The 16,881-nt window shown below is 52.8% G+C and overlaps 7 protein-coding genes across 7 annotated transcripts; 5 read left to right on the top strand and 2 right to left on the bottom strand.

The window, feature by feature from the left end:
• Positions 1-1,132: 1,132 nt before the first annotated feature.
• Positions 1,133-3,790, top strand: BKA58DRAFT_152247 (uncharacterized protein). The gene is made up of 4 exons (XM_046164807.1): positions 1,133-1,445; positions 1,503-1,584; positions 1,639-3,297; positions 3,361-3,790. Exons 1-4 carry the CDS (start codon positions 1,202-1,204, stop codon positions 3,638-3,640), a joined length of 2,265 nt encoding a protein of 754 aa, XP_046026360.1. The 5' UTR covers positions 1,133-1,201; the 3' UTR covers positions 3,641-3,790.
• A 149-nt stretch (positions 3,791-3,939) lies between these two features.
• BKA58DRAFT_313357 (P-loop containing nucleoside triphosphate hydrolase protein) lies at positions 3,940-6,339 on the bottom strand (the record flags this gene model as incomplete). Its single annotated transcript, XM_046167427.1, has 3 exons — positions 3,940-4,698; positions 4,807-5,882; positions 5,928-6,339. The coding sequence occupies 3 exons, from the start codon at positions 6,337-6,339 to the stop codon at positions 3,940-3,942; spliced, it is 2,247 nt and encodes a 748-aa protein (XP_046026359.1).
• A 324-nt stretch (positions 6,340-6,663) lies between these two features.
• BKA58DRAFT_382725 (uncharacterized protein) lies at positions 6,664-9,489 on the top strand. Its single transcript, XM_046170128.1, has one exon. It carries the CDS (start codon positions 6,687-6,689, stop codon positions 9,471-9,473), a length of 2,787 nt encoding a protein of 928 aa, XP_046026358.1. The 5' UTR covers positions 6,664-6,686; the 3' UTR covers positions 9,474-9,489.
• Positions 9,490-10,846, bottom strand: BKA58DRAFT_382724 (vacuolar-sorting protein SNF8). The gene has a single exon (XM_046170127.1). The coding sequence runs from the start codon at positions 10,416-10,418 to the stop codon at positions 9,621-9,623; it is 798 nt and encodes a 265-aa protein (XP_046026357.1). The 5' UTR covers positions 10,419-10,846; the 3' UTR covers positions 9,490-9,620.
• A 1-nt stretch (position 10,847) lies between these two features.
• Positions 10,848-12,897, top strand: BKA58DRAFT_382723 (AAR2 domain-containing protein). The gene has a single exon (XM_046170126.1). The coding sequence runs from the start codon at positions 11,137-11,139 to the stop codon at positions 12,550-12,552; it is 1,416 nt and encodes a 471-aa protein (XP_046026356.1). The 5' UTR covers positions 10,848-11,136; the 3' UTR covers positions 12,553-12,897.
• Positions 12,898-13,302: 405 nt separating this feature from the next.
• On the top strand, positions 13,303-14,269 carry BKA58DRAFT_152222 (LITAF-like zinc ribbon domain-containing protein). The gene is made up of 2 exons (XM_046164805.1): positions 13,303-13,427; positions 13,594-14,269. The coding sequence occupies exons 1-2, from the start codon at positions 13,412-13,414 to the stop codon at positions 14,091-14,093; spliced, it is 516 nt and encodes a 171-aa protein (XP_046026355.1). The 5' UTR covers positions 13,303-13,411; the 3' UTR covers positions 14,094-14,269.
• Positions 14,270-14,964: 695 nt separating this feature from the next.
• On the top strand, positions 14,965-16,763 carry BKA58DRAFT_382719 (phosphatidic acid phosphatase type 2/haloperoxidase). The gene is made up of 2 exons (XM_046170125.1): positions 14,965-16,113; positions 16,171-16,763. Exons 1-2 carry the CDS (start codon positions 15,253-15,255, stop codon positions 16,534-16,536), a joined length of 1,227 nt encoding a protein of 408 aa, XP_046026354.1. The 5' UTR covers positions 14,965-15,252; the 3' UTR covers positions 16,537-16,763.
• The last annotated feature ends 118 nt before the right edge of the window (positions 16,764-16,881 follow it).

The raw sequence follows: 16,881 nt of genomic DNA, 5'->3' as shown, positions 1-16,881 counted from the left end.
CTGTCTACAAAGAATGAGCAGTTGCTCAAGTGCGTCTTGCGACAAAATTCGTACGTAGGCATGGCTCATGGTCGCAGCTACCGTTTGGCGAAGCGTGGTGGCTATGGCGCGAACCACCTGAGTACCCCCGCTCGGGACGCGGAAGGCGCATCATCATCTCACTGCCGTCTACCCAACAGACTTCAACCAAAGTGACCGAGCTCCAGCCTCTCGTTTCTGAGACCTACAGCGCACACTGCACGCTGAATCTGTCTCCTGCAAAGATGGCCGGCTCTTCAGCGACATTCAGGGCGTGGCCCTCATTTATTCAGCCCCCACCTCTTGGCTAGCAGCAGGCCTCAAGCCTCACCCGTCACGATAGGCCCCATACTGGCAGCAGAGCGCATCTGTCGAATTAACAGCCGCACTAGTCAAAGATGTGGCTGCAAAGAAGCCACCGGCCAAGTCTCTCCTGCTTTACGATACAGTATGCCACTCACTTCCAGGCTAGACGGCATCACACAGCCCGCCTGGTCTGAAGCCATCGCTGCTCATCATTGGAGCGGCCGCCCTAGATAGCACAGTGAGCGCTGCACCTCGGTCAAGCAATACTGCCGCCTACGCCTGGCTCAGTAAAGGCTTAGCCCAATGTGTACAGCGGTCGCAGGCCACCCATTCAGGCTCGAGCGAGGCGGAGTACCGACGGGAAGGGACTCTCTTCAGCCTTCTGAGCGATATCCCTTTCTTACTTTACAATCAATCCATTCTATCTCAGCTTAGCTACCGAATCCATTTCTTCTCCCTATATCGCATCGTCTCACGCGACAATACATGTAGCTCTGCTTCCTCTCGTACTTTTCGAACATGTGTTAGAGAGGCCCATCATCGTGCGCAACTGGAAATCCTCGCAGGCCTAGTAAACCCCAAACCCGAGAATCTATCGCGATCATCAATTGTCAGCCTGCTCAGGCTCAACCATCATCAATCCAACGAGGGCCAGAACCAGAACCTCTACAGGGCTTCGCACCAAATGGTCCCAACACGATCTGGGAGCGCTGTCTAGCCAACCGGTGAAGCACAACAACTGCATTCGAGCGAAAATAAGTCGCCTTCGAGAATGTCTGGTCTTGAGGTAGGTCTGCTCCTTTGTGCCCTCGAAATTCTTCGACAGAGGTGCGCACGCGACCTCTCGAAGCCCACAGATACAAGCTCCTTGTTCTAAATGTTGCTTACAATTCCTCAGATTGTCGCAGCAGTTTCTGCTGTTGTCTCTGCGTTCCACGGTGGATCAGAGCTCCTCAAGCTTGTCAAGCAAAAACGCCGCGCTCGTAAAGCCCGCGATCAAGGTCAGCAAGAATGGGAAGAGGAGCAGCTACAAGCTTCTCTCATCGCTGGAGAACAGCAGATCGATCTGAGATATAAGCAAGACCAGAGAGAGCTGGGTGATTATGTGCGCATTGGAGATTGTAAGCTCTACGACAGTTGCTCGCATAGTGGGCTTGAGAACTAACGCATGCGCACAGATACCGCCAGAGAACGTCTCTTACATATAGGAGTTATGCTGCAGGCCGAGATCATCAATAGCTTAAAGCAAGCCGCTACGAAGTGAGTAGTCCAGATGTTTTGTATACCAGGACAGAGCTAATGTTGAGCCTTCAGCGAAGTTTGTGTGCTCAATCTGCATGTTCTCCACGAAGCCTCCATTACGAACCGAAAAGAGACTCTAACGACGTTGGACGAGCTGAAGCAGAGAATATACATAGCAAAGACGATGGTGCGACCATTGAGGGCGGCCAGTGAGGACTATAGGGACGCGTCAAGTGGATTGAGGCAGACCAGGATACGCTCACTGCCAGAAAACTATTCGGCGGCAAGCTTCTCGCCACAGGACAACCCTGGGTATTCTATGCACCATCTGCCTGACTATTGCCGGCCCCACGATGCTAGAGACACGCCGAGAACGTCTCGACTGCCCTATACACTTGCACATGCTGCAGATCCAGGCTTCAATCAAGCTCTCGACAGGCTTCGACCTGACGACCGTGCATCAATTATGAAAGATATTCAGCACATGATAAGCTCTTATCAAGGACTCAGCGTCGAAAATGGATCGAGACTACCAAAAGACCACAGGCAGAGCGGTGGTCATCCCGCTCGGCGAGATACGCTGACCATGCTTAACGACCGAGACGCATATACTGAATCAATGCAAGGGCTGGATCGAAGCCTGAATAAGCATTTCCATGACTCAACGTCGACATCCGGTCAAGTGAATACCGTCAGGCCGACAAAGGAGCAGCATGTCTACAACCAACCGTATCCCGCAATCAACCCATATCACCAGACAGGAACGCAGACACTACATCCCCGATGGTCTGATACCTCTAGCTCTGTGCAGTCTAATGCGGCTTCTCTTGGCCGCAAAAGCTCCAGTTCGTCGCAAGATGATCATGCCCGCCCTCCCGTAGCATCATATGATCAATACGATGAGACTCGTAGTGCTCCGCCATACAGTTCCCCCTATATGGCTACAGAAGACAGATATACACCTTCTCCCATTGCACCGCTGGCACCTTTACGGACTCAATCTCACGCGCCGCACAACACTACATCGAAGAATGACGCCAATGCACCAACCCACATACCTTGGCCTGGATCGCAACCGCAACGAGATCCTTCTCCTTCACTACAACATGCATCATCTGTACCGTATACGCAGTCACAGCAATATACTGTGCCAGCTAAAGGACACTCTGCCGACGTCAGACAGTCAGTAAACCCTCAGCATTACATATCAACTCCGACAGAACGTGGCATACCCAGTCAACGCAGCAACAACGACCATCAAGCGGCTGCGAATAGTAACCCAACAGCAGCCGCTACTTCCTTGATGCCAGGTTCTCCAGTTACAAGCCGATCTCGGCACGCTAGTTTTACGCCCTCTGTCGCCTCGACCGACAGCAGCAGCTCTATTCCGATTGGCATCCTTCCAGGCCGCCTGATGCGCAACAACATTAGATCCGATACTATTCAAAGCGGACCGGCAGGTGGTGAAAGGATGATGAACGGCCGCGCTAACAAAGACAACGACTACTGGGGCTTCTGCAAGGGCGCCTGGGCTGTCAGAGAAGACCTTAAGAAAGGTATCACTGTCCGCACTCAGCCCTCCGGCTACTACAACACAAGGCAGATTTGGGGGTGTAAGCATTGTACATTCACGGGCGACGTCTTCACGAAGCCGCACCCCACGAAAAAGAACAGGACTGTTGAGATAGTGGACCCGCGCGTCAAGACTTCCATGTCCGGGATACGGTATCGGTAAGAGTGTCCATGTTTAAACTGGATGTGAGAAAAATGCTGACTTCGTCTCCCACCCTTTAGGTGGATATTTCTCGCTAAGTCACACGTAAAGAAGAAGGCAGCAGAACCTAGCTCAAACGATGACAACTTCGGCTGCCTGCTTTGCTCAGGCCAGGATAAGGTCACGGGCGTTTACGGTGGTGTGGAAACACTTATGAACCATATCGCACTCACGCATGTGGCGGACATGAGCGAGCAGGCACAAAAGAAAGCCAATTGTATTCTGGGCAGAGTAGCGGGCTATGACGAAGACTTTGACATCAACATACCGATTTTCAAAGAGGCCGAACTTGCTGGCTGAGCAAATATAACGGTGCTTCGAGTCTGAGCAGGAGCAGGGGGGAACGGCGTTGCGGAGTAGTATTTGTGGATACCCTTGCTTTCGTGTGCTATGTTGTAACATAAAGCCCTCCACGGGGATCTTCATTGATCTGTCATACAAGCGAAGCACCCCGGATCGTTTTATCGTACAGTCTTGACAGAACAGCTTTCTTCGCATAGCCTAAAGGATGTATTTTTTTTTTTAGCTTTATCAGCTCTGGTCCAGGATTAAAGCGCAACATCAGTTCGATTGGTCTAAGAGCTAACAGAGCCATTTGTTTATTTCTTCGACTGCGACGACTCCGATAGCGACGTGCCTGGCCGCCAGTTCTTGTACCGTTCGGCTTCATCCTCAATGGTATGCGGGACGTGTTGTTGTAACGCCTGTTCAAAATGTCGCATATACACTTTCGGCTCGCTATTCGGGTCCATTGTGTAGTCTGTAATCGCAAACTCGATAGCGACAGCGCATAATCCACTGATATCTGCTCCACTGCTCCCCTCTGTCTTCTTGGCAACAACATCGAGATCGACGTCCTCTGCGAGCGGCCTCTTTCGCGTGTGGATCTGGAGAATCTGCTTCCGCGCTTCTTCAGTCGGGAGGCCGATGTGGATGTGTGCATCGAAACGGCCGGTACGGATGAGCGCCGAGTCGAGGATGTCAGGCCGATTGGTCGCGCCGATGATGAACACATCTTTGAGTGCTTCGATACCATCCATCTCGTTTAGCAGCGTTGTAACGACGTTAAGACCGCTATCCTGCGTCTTCTCGCGCGATTTGCCAATGGAGTCGATTTCGTCAAAGAAGATGATGCACGGTTTTGCTGCGCGTGCTCTGCGGAATACATCCCGGATAGCTCGCTCGGACTCGCCCACATACATCTTGATGAGCTCAGAGCCTTTAACTGCGAGGAAATTTTGTTTACTCTCCGTCGCCACGGCTTGTGCGATCAGGGTCTTCGCGCAACCGGGCGGGCCGTAAAGTAGGACGCCTTTTCGGGATTGAGGGCCGCCGAATTTGATGTCCAGGTCGGGATGCTAGAGATGCGATCAGCTTTCGCTCGAGCTGCAGAAGTAGGTGAACGCATGGAGATGCGACATGTGTAACCTTGCCATACGGAGAGGCGGGGTATAAATATAGCTTACCTTGAAAGGGCGGATAGTAATGGCTTCAAGCACAGCACGAACGTGATCCAGACCTGCGATATCTGTCCATCTGACCTTGGGCACTTCTAGAATGCTGTCTTTGAGGACCGTCGGTTGTACCTCTCCGAATACGGCATCAAAATCTTCCTGGCAAACATAGTCTGTTTGCTCAAGCTTCTCGCCAAAGGTGGTCTTTTCTTCCTCGCTTATCGTCTCATCTATCTGTTGTTCGCGTCGGTCTCGGGCGAGAAGACACAGATCGTGAATGTCGCGTCCGACGAAACCGTGTGTGCGCTCTGCCAGCGTTGAGAAGTCAAGGTCTCCAACTTTACTCGTAGTGCCCAAGATTTGTCGGATAATATCTTCTCGCTGAGTGGTGTTGGGTGGAAAGAGCTCTAGCTTCGTTTTGAAGGCTGATGGTGATCGAAGCCTGGTGTCAACATCGTATATGCTACGCGCTGCTGCTGCCACGACCACTTGGCTACCGCCTAGCTTGGCCAACTCAACCCGCAGTTTGTTTACGAGCGTCTCAGCTTTTTCGAGAAACCTGTCGAGGTTGTCCATGATGATCAAGCTCGGTTGATTGTCACGAGCGTCCTCAAAAGCATCGGATATTGCCTTGGCTTGTCCTTTTGGATGCGTATCTGGATCTACTCGGTACACTTCTTGCCATGGGCATTCCGCTAGCCGCTCTAGTAGAAGACTTTTGCCTGTACCCTCGGGGCCGTGCAGTAAGAAAGAAGTAGGTCCACAAAGGCGTACGTCGCGTTGATGGGGTAGAGTGTTCATGAGGTAAGAGAGGCGTTTGTTCATCGTAGTGATGTGAGCAGAAAGTCCGCCGATGCCATCACCCCTTACCTGGAGAACCTGCTTAGAAGCTCTCGAGGTCTGCTGAGTAGGGATAACACCCGTGGTAGTGACTTGAGTAGTAAGCTCGTCGAAATATGTCGCGTGCTTCTCAGTTGGCAGCGGATCAATGTTCTGCACAGTGACACGCAACTTCTGGCTCTTCTGCTTGAAGCCTTTTTGCTGAACTGGAAAGCTGCATCCCGGAAGAATAATGTCAGAGTCCACGGCTACATAGCTATTAGAATAGTAACAAAATATGATCGTTGACTTACCTAAAGTGTGTCGTAGCCAATACAAAAGTTGCTCATTTGAGCTGAACTTGGCAGTTTGATTTGGTGCATCTGCGAGGCTGATCTCTATGGATTTGAGTGGCTTCCATGAGTCTACCTTATCAATGAAGACGGGATCGTTAAGCGAGAGGTCGTATTGCTCTCGCAGAAGATCAGACACCTTGGCGATCGGCTTATTGCCAGGATTTGTCTGCGAGGCTAGCCAGGCCACTCCATAACCTTTGAAACCGGCAGCAGTACTCAGCCGTACACAATCGCCATTGACAAGCCCCAGCGATTTCAGCTCTTTCTGTGATAGATGAATGCGGAAGGCGCCGCCCTCAAGTGCGTTACCGGGAATGCTAGGCGGATTGCGCTCCAGAGGTCGCAGAGTGTAAGATGTTGCCGGGCTCATATTGTCACCGCGCACTGCAACAAATCTCAAGACGGATGGTGAAAATCTCGGAAGTGCTTCGGGTGCGTTGTTGGTGTGACTCACGTCACGTGCGTACTGAAAGCTCCAACTTTGGAAGCGTCTAATTAGTATGCGAATTCATCTCCACCTGCACCTAGGTACCATTGCCTCTTAGCGCAGCATTGTTAGGGCCCTCCAATGCAGCTCAATATGGTGGAGTATGTTGGGTGACTAAGCGACTGGGGAGCTAGGCCGGATGGGTGTGCTAGCGCGGGCCCATTCCGAAGCTTTTCTGAGTATCGCGCTCGAGAGACGGTAGCTTGCCATGTAACGAAGCCGTGCAATTTATGCCACCGCCGCGCCTTCCTCGACATCTTCGGCCATGTCATCCTTCGGGGACCGCGTACCAGATTCGCTGCGCCCACAGGACGACGCCCGCACCATTCTCGACCGGCGGCGATGAATCCCCGCAAACCACCACTGCCGAAAGCCGCGATACAGGGAAGGAAAGCTGGTTGAACGGGGGGTTAATCAGACTTGTACCCTGGACTCGGAATACACCGTCTACCAAATCACAACCGCCATCGCCGCCGCGTTCACAATCGCAAGCCCAGAACCCTCCTACGTCCGAATTGAATGAAGAGGGGAAGGGCACTTCCGAAGAGCAGACATCTGATACTGGTGCTGTGTTGATCAGGAAAACCACTGAATCGCCGGCGCAGCGCCAGCGAAGGGTGCTGCGTTTGCATCCAGGAACACGCTCACAGGACAAGGAGATAGAGAAGGCAGACAGTCCAAATCAAGATTTTGAGTCCGTGAGGAAGGCTGAACATACGGTGGAGAGACCCTTGGGTCAACCAGCTGTTGTGAGGAAGATTCTGGCCTTACCTATCTCTCCCGAAAAAAGAGAACATGAACAGAAACACCAAGTCCCCATACGCAAAGTTCAGAGGACGCAGAACCCGACCACGAGTAACGAGAAGGAGATCGCTACAACTCTTCGAGATGACGATACTACAGACATACGTCAGCAGCTCCAGGGCCTATTCGAGCAAGTCAAAGCCCTCCAGGCCGCATTGGAAACAAAGATTGCGTTGGGACGGTTACCGTCTTCGTCACCCAGGGAACAGGACATACCGACTGAGGCACCTGCTATACCTCAAAACGATGGGAAACCTTCTACCTTGATGCAGTCGTTACTAGGACATGCTTCAACCAGAGGCGATCCGGTTTCTTTCCGTCGTCCTGATACTTCCTTTTCGAAGACCCTGTCTCGCTCTCTTGAATATAGCCAGAAAGCCCTCCGGAAGTCGGTTTACACCTTAGGCAGTGTGGCTACAGAGCTAGAAACAACACGCTCTCTAGCAGTGGCCCCAGTTACCCGGCATGCTCGCGACTGCATACGCGTATTGGCTGAAGACGCAGCAATCGAGGGTGACTTTGAGCTTAAGCAGGCTCTAAGAGCGTCATACAGGAACTGGAAATTGCTCCACGCGGAACAAAAACACTCTGCTCGCGTGAGTGGGCGACCGGATCTACTCTTGAAGCTACAAGTCAGCGACATAAAAGCAACGTCGTCCAAGATTGGCAGTAATGTGAAAGAACTGAAGAAAGAGCTTGCTCGTATCTCACCAACAACGCCAAGAGCGCCGAAACCAGTTCTCCCGTCGGTGGAAGAGTATCACCGGCAAGCTCGCGACCATGCCGAAAACGTGAAGAAATTCCCAAGAGGCACTGAGTTAAAAAGTTCGGAGAAGAAGATTGACAGCGAGAGGTTGACGCGAAGAATCCATACACAGTCACGCCTAATGAGGTCATCAGACGAATTGAGCATCAATACTGAAGAGGGCGACAGAAAGAGTACAACGATCGAGCAATCAAAGAGGACAGAGACCGAAACACCGCCGCTTTTACGGCAGAAGCCAGAGGTTAGCCCATCCACTACTGCCAATCTGTCGCCCAAACCAACACCGGGTACCGCCGAAATGAGTAAGCAATCGCTTCTTGAAGAACTCTTCCCGGAGGCAAGCACTACTTTGCAACCTCGTCAGCCCGAGCAAAGTGATAGATATCCCAAGCTTAACCTCCCGGACTCAACGCCTATCATTCGTCGGGAAATTTACGACCCTACTCCGTCACTCAAAGAACAAGTGGTCAATTCGTTGCGCAAACAGGGGGAACAGATTACCGTTCTTCAACTCACGAACTGTAGCACTGAGCTGACTGAAGCCGATTTCCGTCGCATCATACCGAAAAGCAAGCACATTGAGGGTTGGCATCGAGATGGCGACCTTTACAAGATCGTGCCTGGTCGTGATCCGCTGAGTCTAGAGCGACTGCCCTTCTACTACTTACTTTTCAAGAACGCAGAGGCAGCTCTCGCGTATCAGAAGAATGCTTCGAGATTGCACAAGCTGAGTACTCTCCACCAGCCCGCGAGTATCTTTTCCGCCATCCCACCCCCTAGAGGATTCCTTGAAGAGGGTGAAGATGTCACAGCTGCCATCTCATCTTACAATCTCCTGCCCGCACATCACCCCATGAGTCTCAATGTTCTCATGCAGCCCTACAACCCCGCACTGCGTGCATTGGTGGAGAGAGGTGGCTACCAACCCATCGCGCCCTTGGTCGACGAGAAGGGGGCACCTATATGGAGGGTGCTTATGCATATCGAAGGCTACGAGCCTAGCACTTCGGACCTTTTCAAAATCTTCTCTCGCGATGCCTACAAGCATGGCATGACTCTTCCCCTGCGCAACGAGTCGCAGACATCCATTCACCGTCTTCGCGAGGTGATTAATCTGAAGACGTCGTCCAAGGCCGTCTCGTCGAATCGTCCTCGCGCATATGGCACCTTTGATCAGTCAGCGAATGTAGAGTTGGAGACGATGTATGATGACCCGGCGATTCAGAGCATGCTATCTGGCGCAAACGAGGACAACCCGAGCCAAACGAGTCAGCTAGTCATGAACCGCGTATATAATCGATGGGTGCTGGATTTTGAAGACGAGGATACTGCTCGCAGATGGAGTGTGAGGTGGCATCGCAGAGTACTGCCTGAATTGAGCCATACTAGGGGAGCGTGGAAAGACAGCGAAGAGGCGAGGATTTGCAACACTGAACTTTTGTGGTGATGAAATAGATGTATAATAGTTTGTATATGTAATGATAAATTTGCCTCCAAACATACCACTCTAGCCGTCTGCACGTTGTGGTGTGTAACACCAGGTATCATAATGCTATATCTCGTGCGCTCGTTTCTGGTGTCAAGCCTATGAATGCTACGAGCTCATGCCTGCGGCAGTGAGGAAGGCTGGACTCCAGTACTCGTTCTCCCCAGCTTGTGTGTCGACCCACACCAGGCTGTCTGCCATGAGGTCCTCGACCACAGCATGGGCCCGAGGTCTCTCCCAGTTGAGATTCAATTGCAACATGGATACGGTGACGTAGCCAAGAACCTGTATGGCTTCGAGTACCGTGCTCTGGTCGGTATTCAACTCTTTGGGTACACTTCTTATCAAGCTTCTGTGCCCAATCTTCATGATAGAGAAGCAGGATCCGAGCGGAGCGAGCGAGTCTACGGCGCGCTTGATGTCGTCATCGCTGACTTCCATGCTCCCGCCTATACGCTGGGATTTGGATATGCGTGCTTTGAGATCCGAGACGCTGATGAGCCCGCCGTTCTCTGATCTCGTGGCCCGACACTCTTCGACAATCAGGACGCCCAGATTGAAGTAGAAGTCATTCACACTCCCGCCCAGCAGTTGTGCCCAGATGCTCTCCCCGCCAGCGCCACTTGGCTTGCCATCTTTAGTGTCCCGGTGGTACGAGGAGGCGAGGAAGTCGATATTCAGCGCCGAGCACATACGCGCGAACTCGGCGCGGAAAGCAGGGTTGGCACGAATGTCCTTGGAGTGTGTGACGGCGAAGTTGTGGAGGAGCGACTGGAAGACGGAGAGCTGGGTCGAGAGGGAGTCGGCATTGCGGGTTCGGAGCGTGGCGCCGTGCGACGTGTAGTGGTGGTTCTGCAGCCCGCGCGAGGAGAGCGAGGAGAGGCCGGGGGTGCGACGGCGGTCCATGACGGCGGTTGTGCGCGTGCGTCTTCAGTGCGTCGTGTGTTGGATGGCTCGGACGGATGCTTCTGCCGGTAACATGAAGAGCGTGGGCATATGCAGGGTCTGTTGAATGCGCCAGTTCCACGGTAACAGCTCGAGGCCACGACTAGCGGGCAGCGGGCTCCTCAAGGGCTGCAAATGCTCCTGTCACCTGCAACTGCTGCTGTGCTTGCGCGCTGGTCTCCGGGAGTGGGTAAAGGTTTCACTGCTGGCAGTAGGCCGGGCCGGGCGGGGTAGGGCGATGAGATGTCGCGAAGGTTGCACGTCGCCCAGGCAGATCGCGTCTAGACAACAGGATGGCTGCCACGACGGCTTCTTGTCAAGGGACACCCGTCAATCAGATGGTTCCCTCCATCCCAAGTGGAGAGTCGGGATGAGATCGCCATACCGAGCCGAGCCTCCTACTAACTCGATGACGTATGGCGTGTGTTTCGGGGAGATATCGGTCACTCTTTACCGGTACATGGCATTAGATGTCCACAAGCTCCCCGATAGCTACTCATGCGGCGAAACAATCTTAAGCGCTGGGGTCGACGCGTCTGTTCGGCCTCTGTTTCTTCCTGGCCCCCTTCAGCGTCTGCGTTCTTCCCTTCGTCGCGTTAATCGCCTGGACCCTGCATCAGAGCTAGGCTGCCGCGCTCACGTGTTTTGATATTTTCGCGTCTTGCCCTTCCTGGAATTAATGATACCCCATTTCTCACCTGCTCGAGTAGAGCTTTGCGAAAAACCTATCCTCAAAATTCTCCGACACTCCTGGTTCGAGGAAATCTTCCGCCCCAGGATGGATCCGTCAATAATAAACAACTGTGTATTGCTGCTCAATTTGCCCCCCAAGGCACTTGCTGGCATCGACCTCCTGTCCTTCACTTCATCACCACGTTTTCGAGGAGTCAAAAATATTCCACCAGGCCTGCATTTTGTTTTCACTGCAAGCGACAGTACTTTGTCTGTAAGGCACGGAGCCTGGTTCTATGTCACGCCTGGCGTAGGCTCGCCGCAAGTCTTTGTTAAGAAATGGGATGAGAGTACCGAGGACCTTGTAGCCGAAACCTCGCAGACCGAAGTCCTGAGACACAAGGCGAACCTCGGAAGCATATGGAAAGATGGCCTGACACCTTACCGACAAAGCGTCCAGGAAGGGGACTCTGGTGCTGAAGAAGGCTGGTCTGAGGAATCTACGGACTGGAGCAAGCTTACATCGCAAGTCACACCCACTGTGCTATCGAGGATATGTGGCCTGAACCCGGATCACTGGAACTTGACATCCGCGTCATCCGCCTCACAGGACCTGGATGAGATACCCGGCCTAGAGACTAGCAACAGCATGCTACATCCGGAGAAGGAGCTACGATTCCTGCCCATCGATCTGAAAAAGACTTGGAGAGAAGGCGCGACCGGGAGAGAGCGTACAGAAGCTGCGCAAGACCGATCCTGGTTTCTGGGAGACCTCATCGACAACCACTGCCAGGCGGGCGATCTACGTGGACGAGAGGACGAAATCTTGGGCGAGCTGCAATTTACTTTCCTTATGGTCTTGACCCTCAACAACAATTCCTGTCTTGAACAGTGGAAGCGACTCCTGCGCCTTTTACTCACATGTCGGCAAGCCGTTAAGCAGCGATCGCGCCTGTTCCTCGATTTCTTGCGATGCTTGCGAATACAGCTTGGCCATTGCGCTAATATAGAAGGCGACTTATTCGACATGAACGATGTTGGTGGAGGCTTCTTGAAACCGCTCTTCGGCCAATTCCGCAAAGCTCTCGACGACTTCGACGGAAAGTGGAAAGCTGACTTGGTAGACGAGCTAGAGGATCTGCAAGACTATATGCAGAAGGAGTTCGGATGGGAACCAGAGGGCTCTTATTTGAAGCGTGGTATGCTGGAACTAGAGGACGGTGAAAGGGTAGAGATGGAAGTCAATGGTGCAGACGCTGATGATGAGTTGGGCGACTACGCACCTACTGTTGTAGACCTGACCCCAGAACAGCAGAAGCTGCTAAACCGGAGCGATGTCGGTCACGCAAAGCCAACGAACGGCGGCGTTGACGTAGAGTCAGAGGACGACGTCGATCTAGACGACATGGACACGCGATACTGAAGCCGTGAGAAGACCGTGCATAACCGGTGAAATTGAACCAGTCTGCCCACCCGCTCAGCTCACCGGTTCTATCTCCACACACCTGGTCTCGTCACGTCTCGGTTGGTCGAAATCAACAAACCTTGCGGCGGCACAGCGGTGCAAAAATAGGCATCTGCAGGAACGGGCAGCCCCCTAGTCGCTAGTAGATATTCTGTAACCACGTGCTGATCGCTGTTGTCTGCACAGCCTTACACCTAATGTCAAATGCCATCATACTTCTGCGCAATGTCCAGTTCGAGATCTATGTGATGTAGCCAAGACGATGTGGCAACAAAGCATGCCGATGTCCGTTGTGGTGCGGCGGGTCAGCCAGGCGTTCAACAGAAGGCTTTGCATAACATGAGAATAGTATAGATTTTGGCCCCCAAGTTCGTGACTGCGCCAAACCGCTTCAGGAAATTACAGCCTTGGCTCGCTATTCCCTGGCACGCTACTTGCACCCTTCATCGCCAACGCCCTTCGCCCCATCACCAATGCGGGCAGCTGAGGCTGAAGCGCCTCCAAGTCATGCATACAATCATGATACGTGTACGAGCTTCGGACCGTTCATTGGCCTCGTCAAGCAGCTAAGAGCCTTACGCGGGGTGAACGGCCAGTGATCATCACGCGAAATGAAGGCTGTGCTTGCGACACCCGGTTTGAGCCCCCTTGGCCGTGGACCCAAGCGATGGCGGAACGCCTAAAGGCTTCGATAAAAGCCACGTCCAATCTCACATCGTCGTAAACGCCGCTGCACAACGCCCAACTTCTTTTGCAGCATCATACTACTGCAACACAGAACAATATCCCACAGGCTTTGACGATATAGTCTATCACAATGGAGAAGCAAAACGGTTAGTAATTGTCCTCCGTCTACTGTTGTGTATGGATTCTCCGCGATTCAATGCGACCCAAGAACTGCGCCGTTATGAGGCGCATAGTCCGTTGAATGACTACGCCGTTCATAGCCTTCAATTTACCCATCTCAAATACTATGACTATCTTGCTAACAGTCTTAAGTGCCCATGCAGCAATACCCTCAGTCGCCAGACGCGACCGGTCAACCACCCATCTACCCCCAAGATCCCAATGCACAATACCAGCAGCAACCAGCCATGTACACACAACAGCCTCAAGACCAGCCTACTGGCTCGCCAGCGCCTCAGCATCCCCAAGGTGCATACGTGCAACCTGACCACGCTGGCACCCAGCCTGGCATGCCTCCCCAACAACAAAGTGGAGCCGTCTACCAGAACGCCACACCAATCGCGAACCTGAACCGTGGACCTGCGCCTACAGATTGCCCTGCATGTGGACAGCGTGCCATGACCAACGTCGCATTCGAGACGGGAAACTCAACGCACGCCTGGGCTCTCGGTCTTTGCTGCCTCTGCTGCTTGGGGTGCATTCCGTATGTGATGAACTCACTCAAGGACGTCCAGCACAAGTGTGGTCGCTGTGGCGTGCTTCTTGCGACATGGCATCGCAGCGGAAGCACCGAGGTCCACATCCACTCTTAGATCATGTTGCAATGGTGTTGGGAGTTGAATGCACTATGGAGAGGGGAAGGGTGTGTGCGATTGTTGGAAGCGGATGATACCCAGGTGAAGAACGGGAGTTGGAGGAGCAATCGGCTGTAGGGTGGGTCAAGCAGCCCTGATTTTGTCTGTCATCATGACGTGTTTTGCGCAAGGAGACTTTTTGCAGTACCCAGCTTTGATTGAGTTTGAATGAGAACATGGAGTCTCTACTTGATCCCTTGTTGTCTGTGACTACGCGAGCTTAACGGAAACCCACGATCCAACGTACTAAACCGAGAGATATCCGTTCAATGACAGTAGCCCAGGAGGACTGCACGCGACACAAGTATTTTCATCGTATGGTGTATGATTTGGATGATGTGCTAATGAGATGCGATGTGTCGTGAGCATAACGCTCACCCCATCGAAATGTGCGCATCGCTCCAAAATGTTTCCCTCTGACGTCACCAGCGGTCATTGCGCATCGACCTCGCACATGAGAAACCAGAACATGCAGGCTGCGCAACACCATTGACCCAGCGCCACACATCGTGAAGAATCGAAGGCAGATCCGGCACCAAAATGCCGTGAAAGCCACTTTCCTGACATCACCGCCACCAGATCAGCCACACAAAAGCCACCGCTAGCAAAACCAAGCTTTGGCTACCGGCACCAAGCTTTTGCCAGGTTCCAAGGTTCCTTGTGTCAGGCCTCTTAATCGCGTTAAGATCGCCATGCCCTCCACATCACCATGCCGCCAGCGGTCCAGATCGAGAGTAATGGCAGGGTTAGCAACCGGTTTGTGGCTGGTAATTTACCAATGTAGTGGCAGAGATGCTGAAATGATGTCGTTTGACAGAGTGCGTGGCCGTGTGACGCTTTGTAGTGTGGAAATTGGCTTTGGGATATAAGACTCGCATTACAAGCCTTTCTATCGAGTTTCCACAAGGCCAATCCATCTTCTTCTCTCACCTTAACTGCTCAGTCGGTCCACTAGCTGCAGCTGCCGTTGGCTTCGCTGGCACCACGCTACGCCATTTGTTGCCTGACCCCTTCCGGAACAAACAATCATAACAGAGACAACAATACGTCATCAGCACGCGTATAGATACCTCAACTACAGCAGTCCTATTCGACAACGAAACCACCATCCACAAACATGGGTTTCTTCAACAAGCGCAACACGACGCCTGTCGCCGCAGACACCACTACCGCAACCGGTGCTCACGAGAAGCGCGCCAGGCCTAGACGTGCTTCCAAGGGCGGCTCTTCGTCCTACAACAGCAGGCCTGGCTTTGGATCATGGCTCAAGGCTACCTGGCTCGACATTCTCACCATGGCTCTCATGGGTGCTGTCGGACTCGGTGTATACTTCGCTGATCCAGCCCCGAGCCGCAGCTTCCCCATCATCTTCCAAGATGGAGAAATTGTCTACCCGCAATTCGCCTACCCTATGCGCAACGAGATTGTTCCCATTTGGGCTGCCGCTCTTATGGCGTTCTTTATTCCCTTCGCCGTGTTCCTCATCGTGCAGATCCGCGCTCGCAGCTTCTGGGATCTCAACAACGCTGTCATCGGACTTCTCTACGCTTTGATCACTGCAGCCGTTTTCCAAGTCTTCATCAAGTGGCTCATTGGAGGCCTTCGCCCTCACTTCCTTGCCGTCTGCAAGCCTGTCATCCCTGCCGACATTCTCAACACTGTCGGCGCCAACGACAACGGTGTTGAAGCCGGTAGCGCCTATGGCAACGTCGCAAATGGATACCGTCAGATCATGTTCGACCGTAGCATCTGCACAGGTGACAGGAAAGAGATCAACGACAGCCTTGAGTCTATGCCTTCCGGCCACACCACGGCTGCGTTCGCTGGTTTCGTCTACCTCTACCTGTACCTCAACGCTAAGTTGAAGGTCTTTTCCAACCACCACCCGGCTATGTGGAAGCTCATCGCTCTCTACGCACCTATTCTCGGAGCCTGCTTGATCGGAGGTGCTCTTACCATTGACGAGTACCACAATTGGGTATGACTTGACAATTTTTGCATCATGTACTAGAACAGTTACTAATGGGATCTCTAGTACGATATCCTCGCCGGAGCAGTCATCGGCACTCTGATGGCTTTCAGTGCCTACCGTATGACCTATGCTTCCGTCTGGGACTTCCGCTTCAACCACATTCCTCTCATGCGCCACGCTCCTTTCGTCTACGGCGCCGGCCCAAGCTCTTTCGACGGCTTCCACGACACTGTCTTCACCCGCAAGGCTGGATGGGGTACAATTGAGGGAACCAGCTGGGGTGGTGCACCCTTCGATGCCGCAGATGGTCCTAGGGGTACCATGATGCCTCATCCTGACGGGCCTGCTCACGGTCACCACGGCAGCGCCTCGAGCCGCGTGCAGAGGAAGCCTGTTGGTGCTGACAGGCACGGTGAGCAGATGGTGTAAGCAGCTTATAATAACGACCTTCTGAGCTATGTTAGCTTGTGAAGTTAAGTCTGCACACCTGTCTCGTGGTGCGGACGAGATCATACTGAGAAGAGCGGGTTCTGCGTTTACTGGGTAGTTCAAGTGAGCGACATTTAACGATCATGATAGCGAGGCGTTATTGAGTACATGAGATACCATGACATTCAAACTATGAATATAGTCTAATAACATTCTGCATTACTTGAGTTGTTGGCTGGCTGCTGTGCTGCGAGCTTTGGACCCATCGCAATCTCTCGAAATCAACCTCATTCCGAGCCTCTGCGCGCACGCGTCCGTTATACAAAGGTTGCGCAACAACCTTCT

This window comes from Alternaria rosae, assembly GCF_020736505.1.
Source record: "Alternaria rosae strain MPI-PUGE-AT-0040 chromosome Unknown BKA58scaffold_4, whole genome shotgun sequence".
Classification (NCBI taxonomy): Eukaryota; Fungi; Ascomycota; class Dothideomycetes; order Pleosporales; family Pleosporaceae; genus Alternaria; species Alternaria rosae.
This window is presented reverse-complemented; position numbering and strand designations above follow the sequence as displayed.

Excerpts from the sequence above, each read along its gene's own strand:
- BKA58DRAFT_152247 (XM_046164807.1), top strand. The coding sequence starts at position 1,202 with ATGTTGCTTACAATTCCTCAGATTGTCGCAGCAGTTTCTGCTGTTGTC. Across the intron at positions 1,446-1,502 it reads TTATGTGCGCATTGGAGATT|ATACCGCCAGAGAACGTCTC; the intron begins GTAAGCTCTACG and ends GCATGCGCACAG. Across the intron at positions 3,298-3,360 it reads ATGTCCGGGATACGGTATCG|GTGGATATTTCTCGCTAAGT; the intron begins GTAAGAGTGTCC and ends CCCACCCTTTAG.
- BKA58DRAFT_382725 (XM_046170128.1), top strand. The coding sequence starts at position 6,687 with ATGCCACCGCCGCGCCTTCCTCGACATCTTCGGCCATGTCATCCTTCG.
- BKA58DRAFT_382724 (XM_046170127.1), bottom strand. The coding sequence starts at position 10,418 with ATGGACCGCCGTCGCACCCCCGGCCTCTCCTCGCTCTCCTCGCGCGGG.
- BKA58DRAFT_382723 (XM_046170126.1), top strand. The coding sequence starts at position 11,137 with ATGATACCCCATTTCTCACCTGCTCGAGTAGAGCTTTGCGAAAAACCT.
- BKA58DRAFT_382719 (XM_046170125.1), top strand. The coding sequence starts at position 15,253 with ATGGGTTTCTTCAACAAGCGCAACACGACGCCTGTCGCCGCAGACACC. Across the intron at positions 16,114-16,170 it reads TTGACGAGTACCACAATTGG|TACGATATCCTCGCCGGAGC; the intron begins GTATGACTTGAC and ends TGGGATCTCTAG.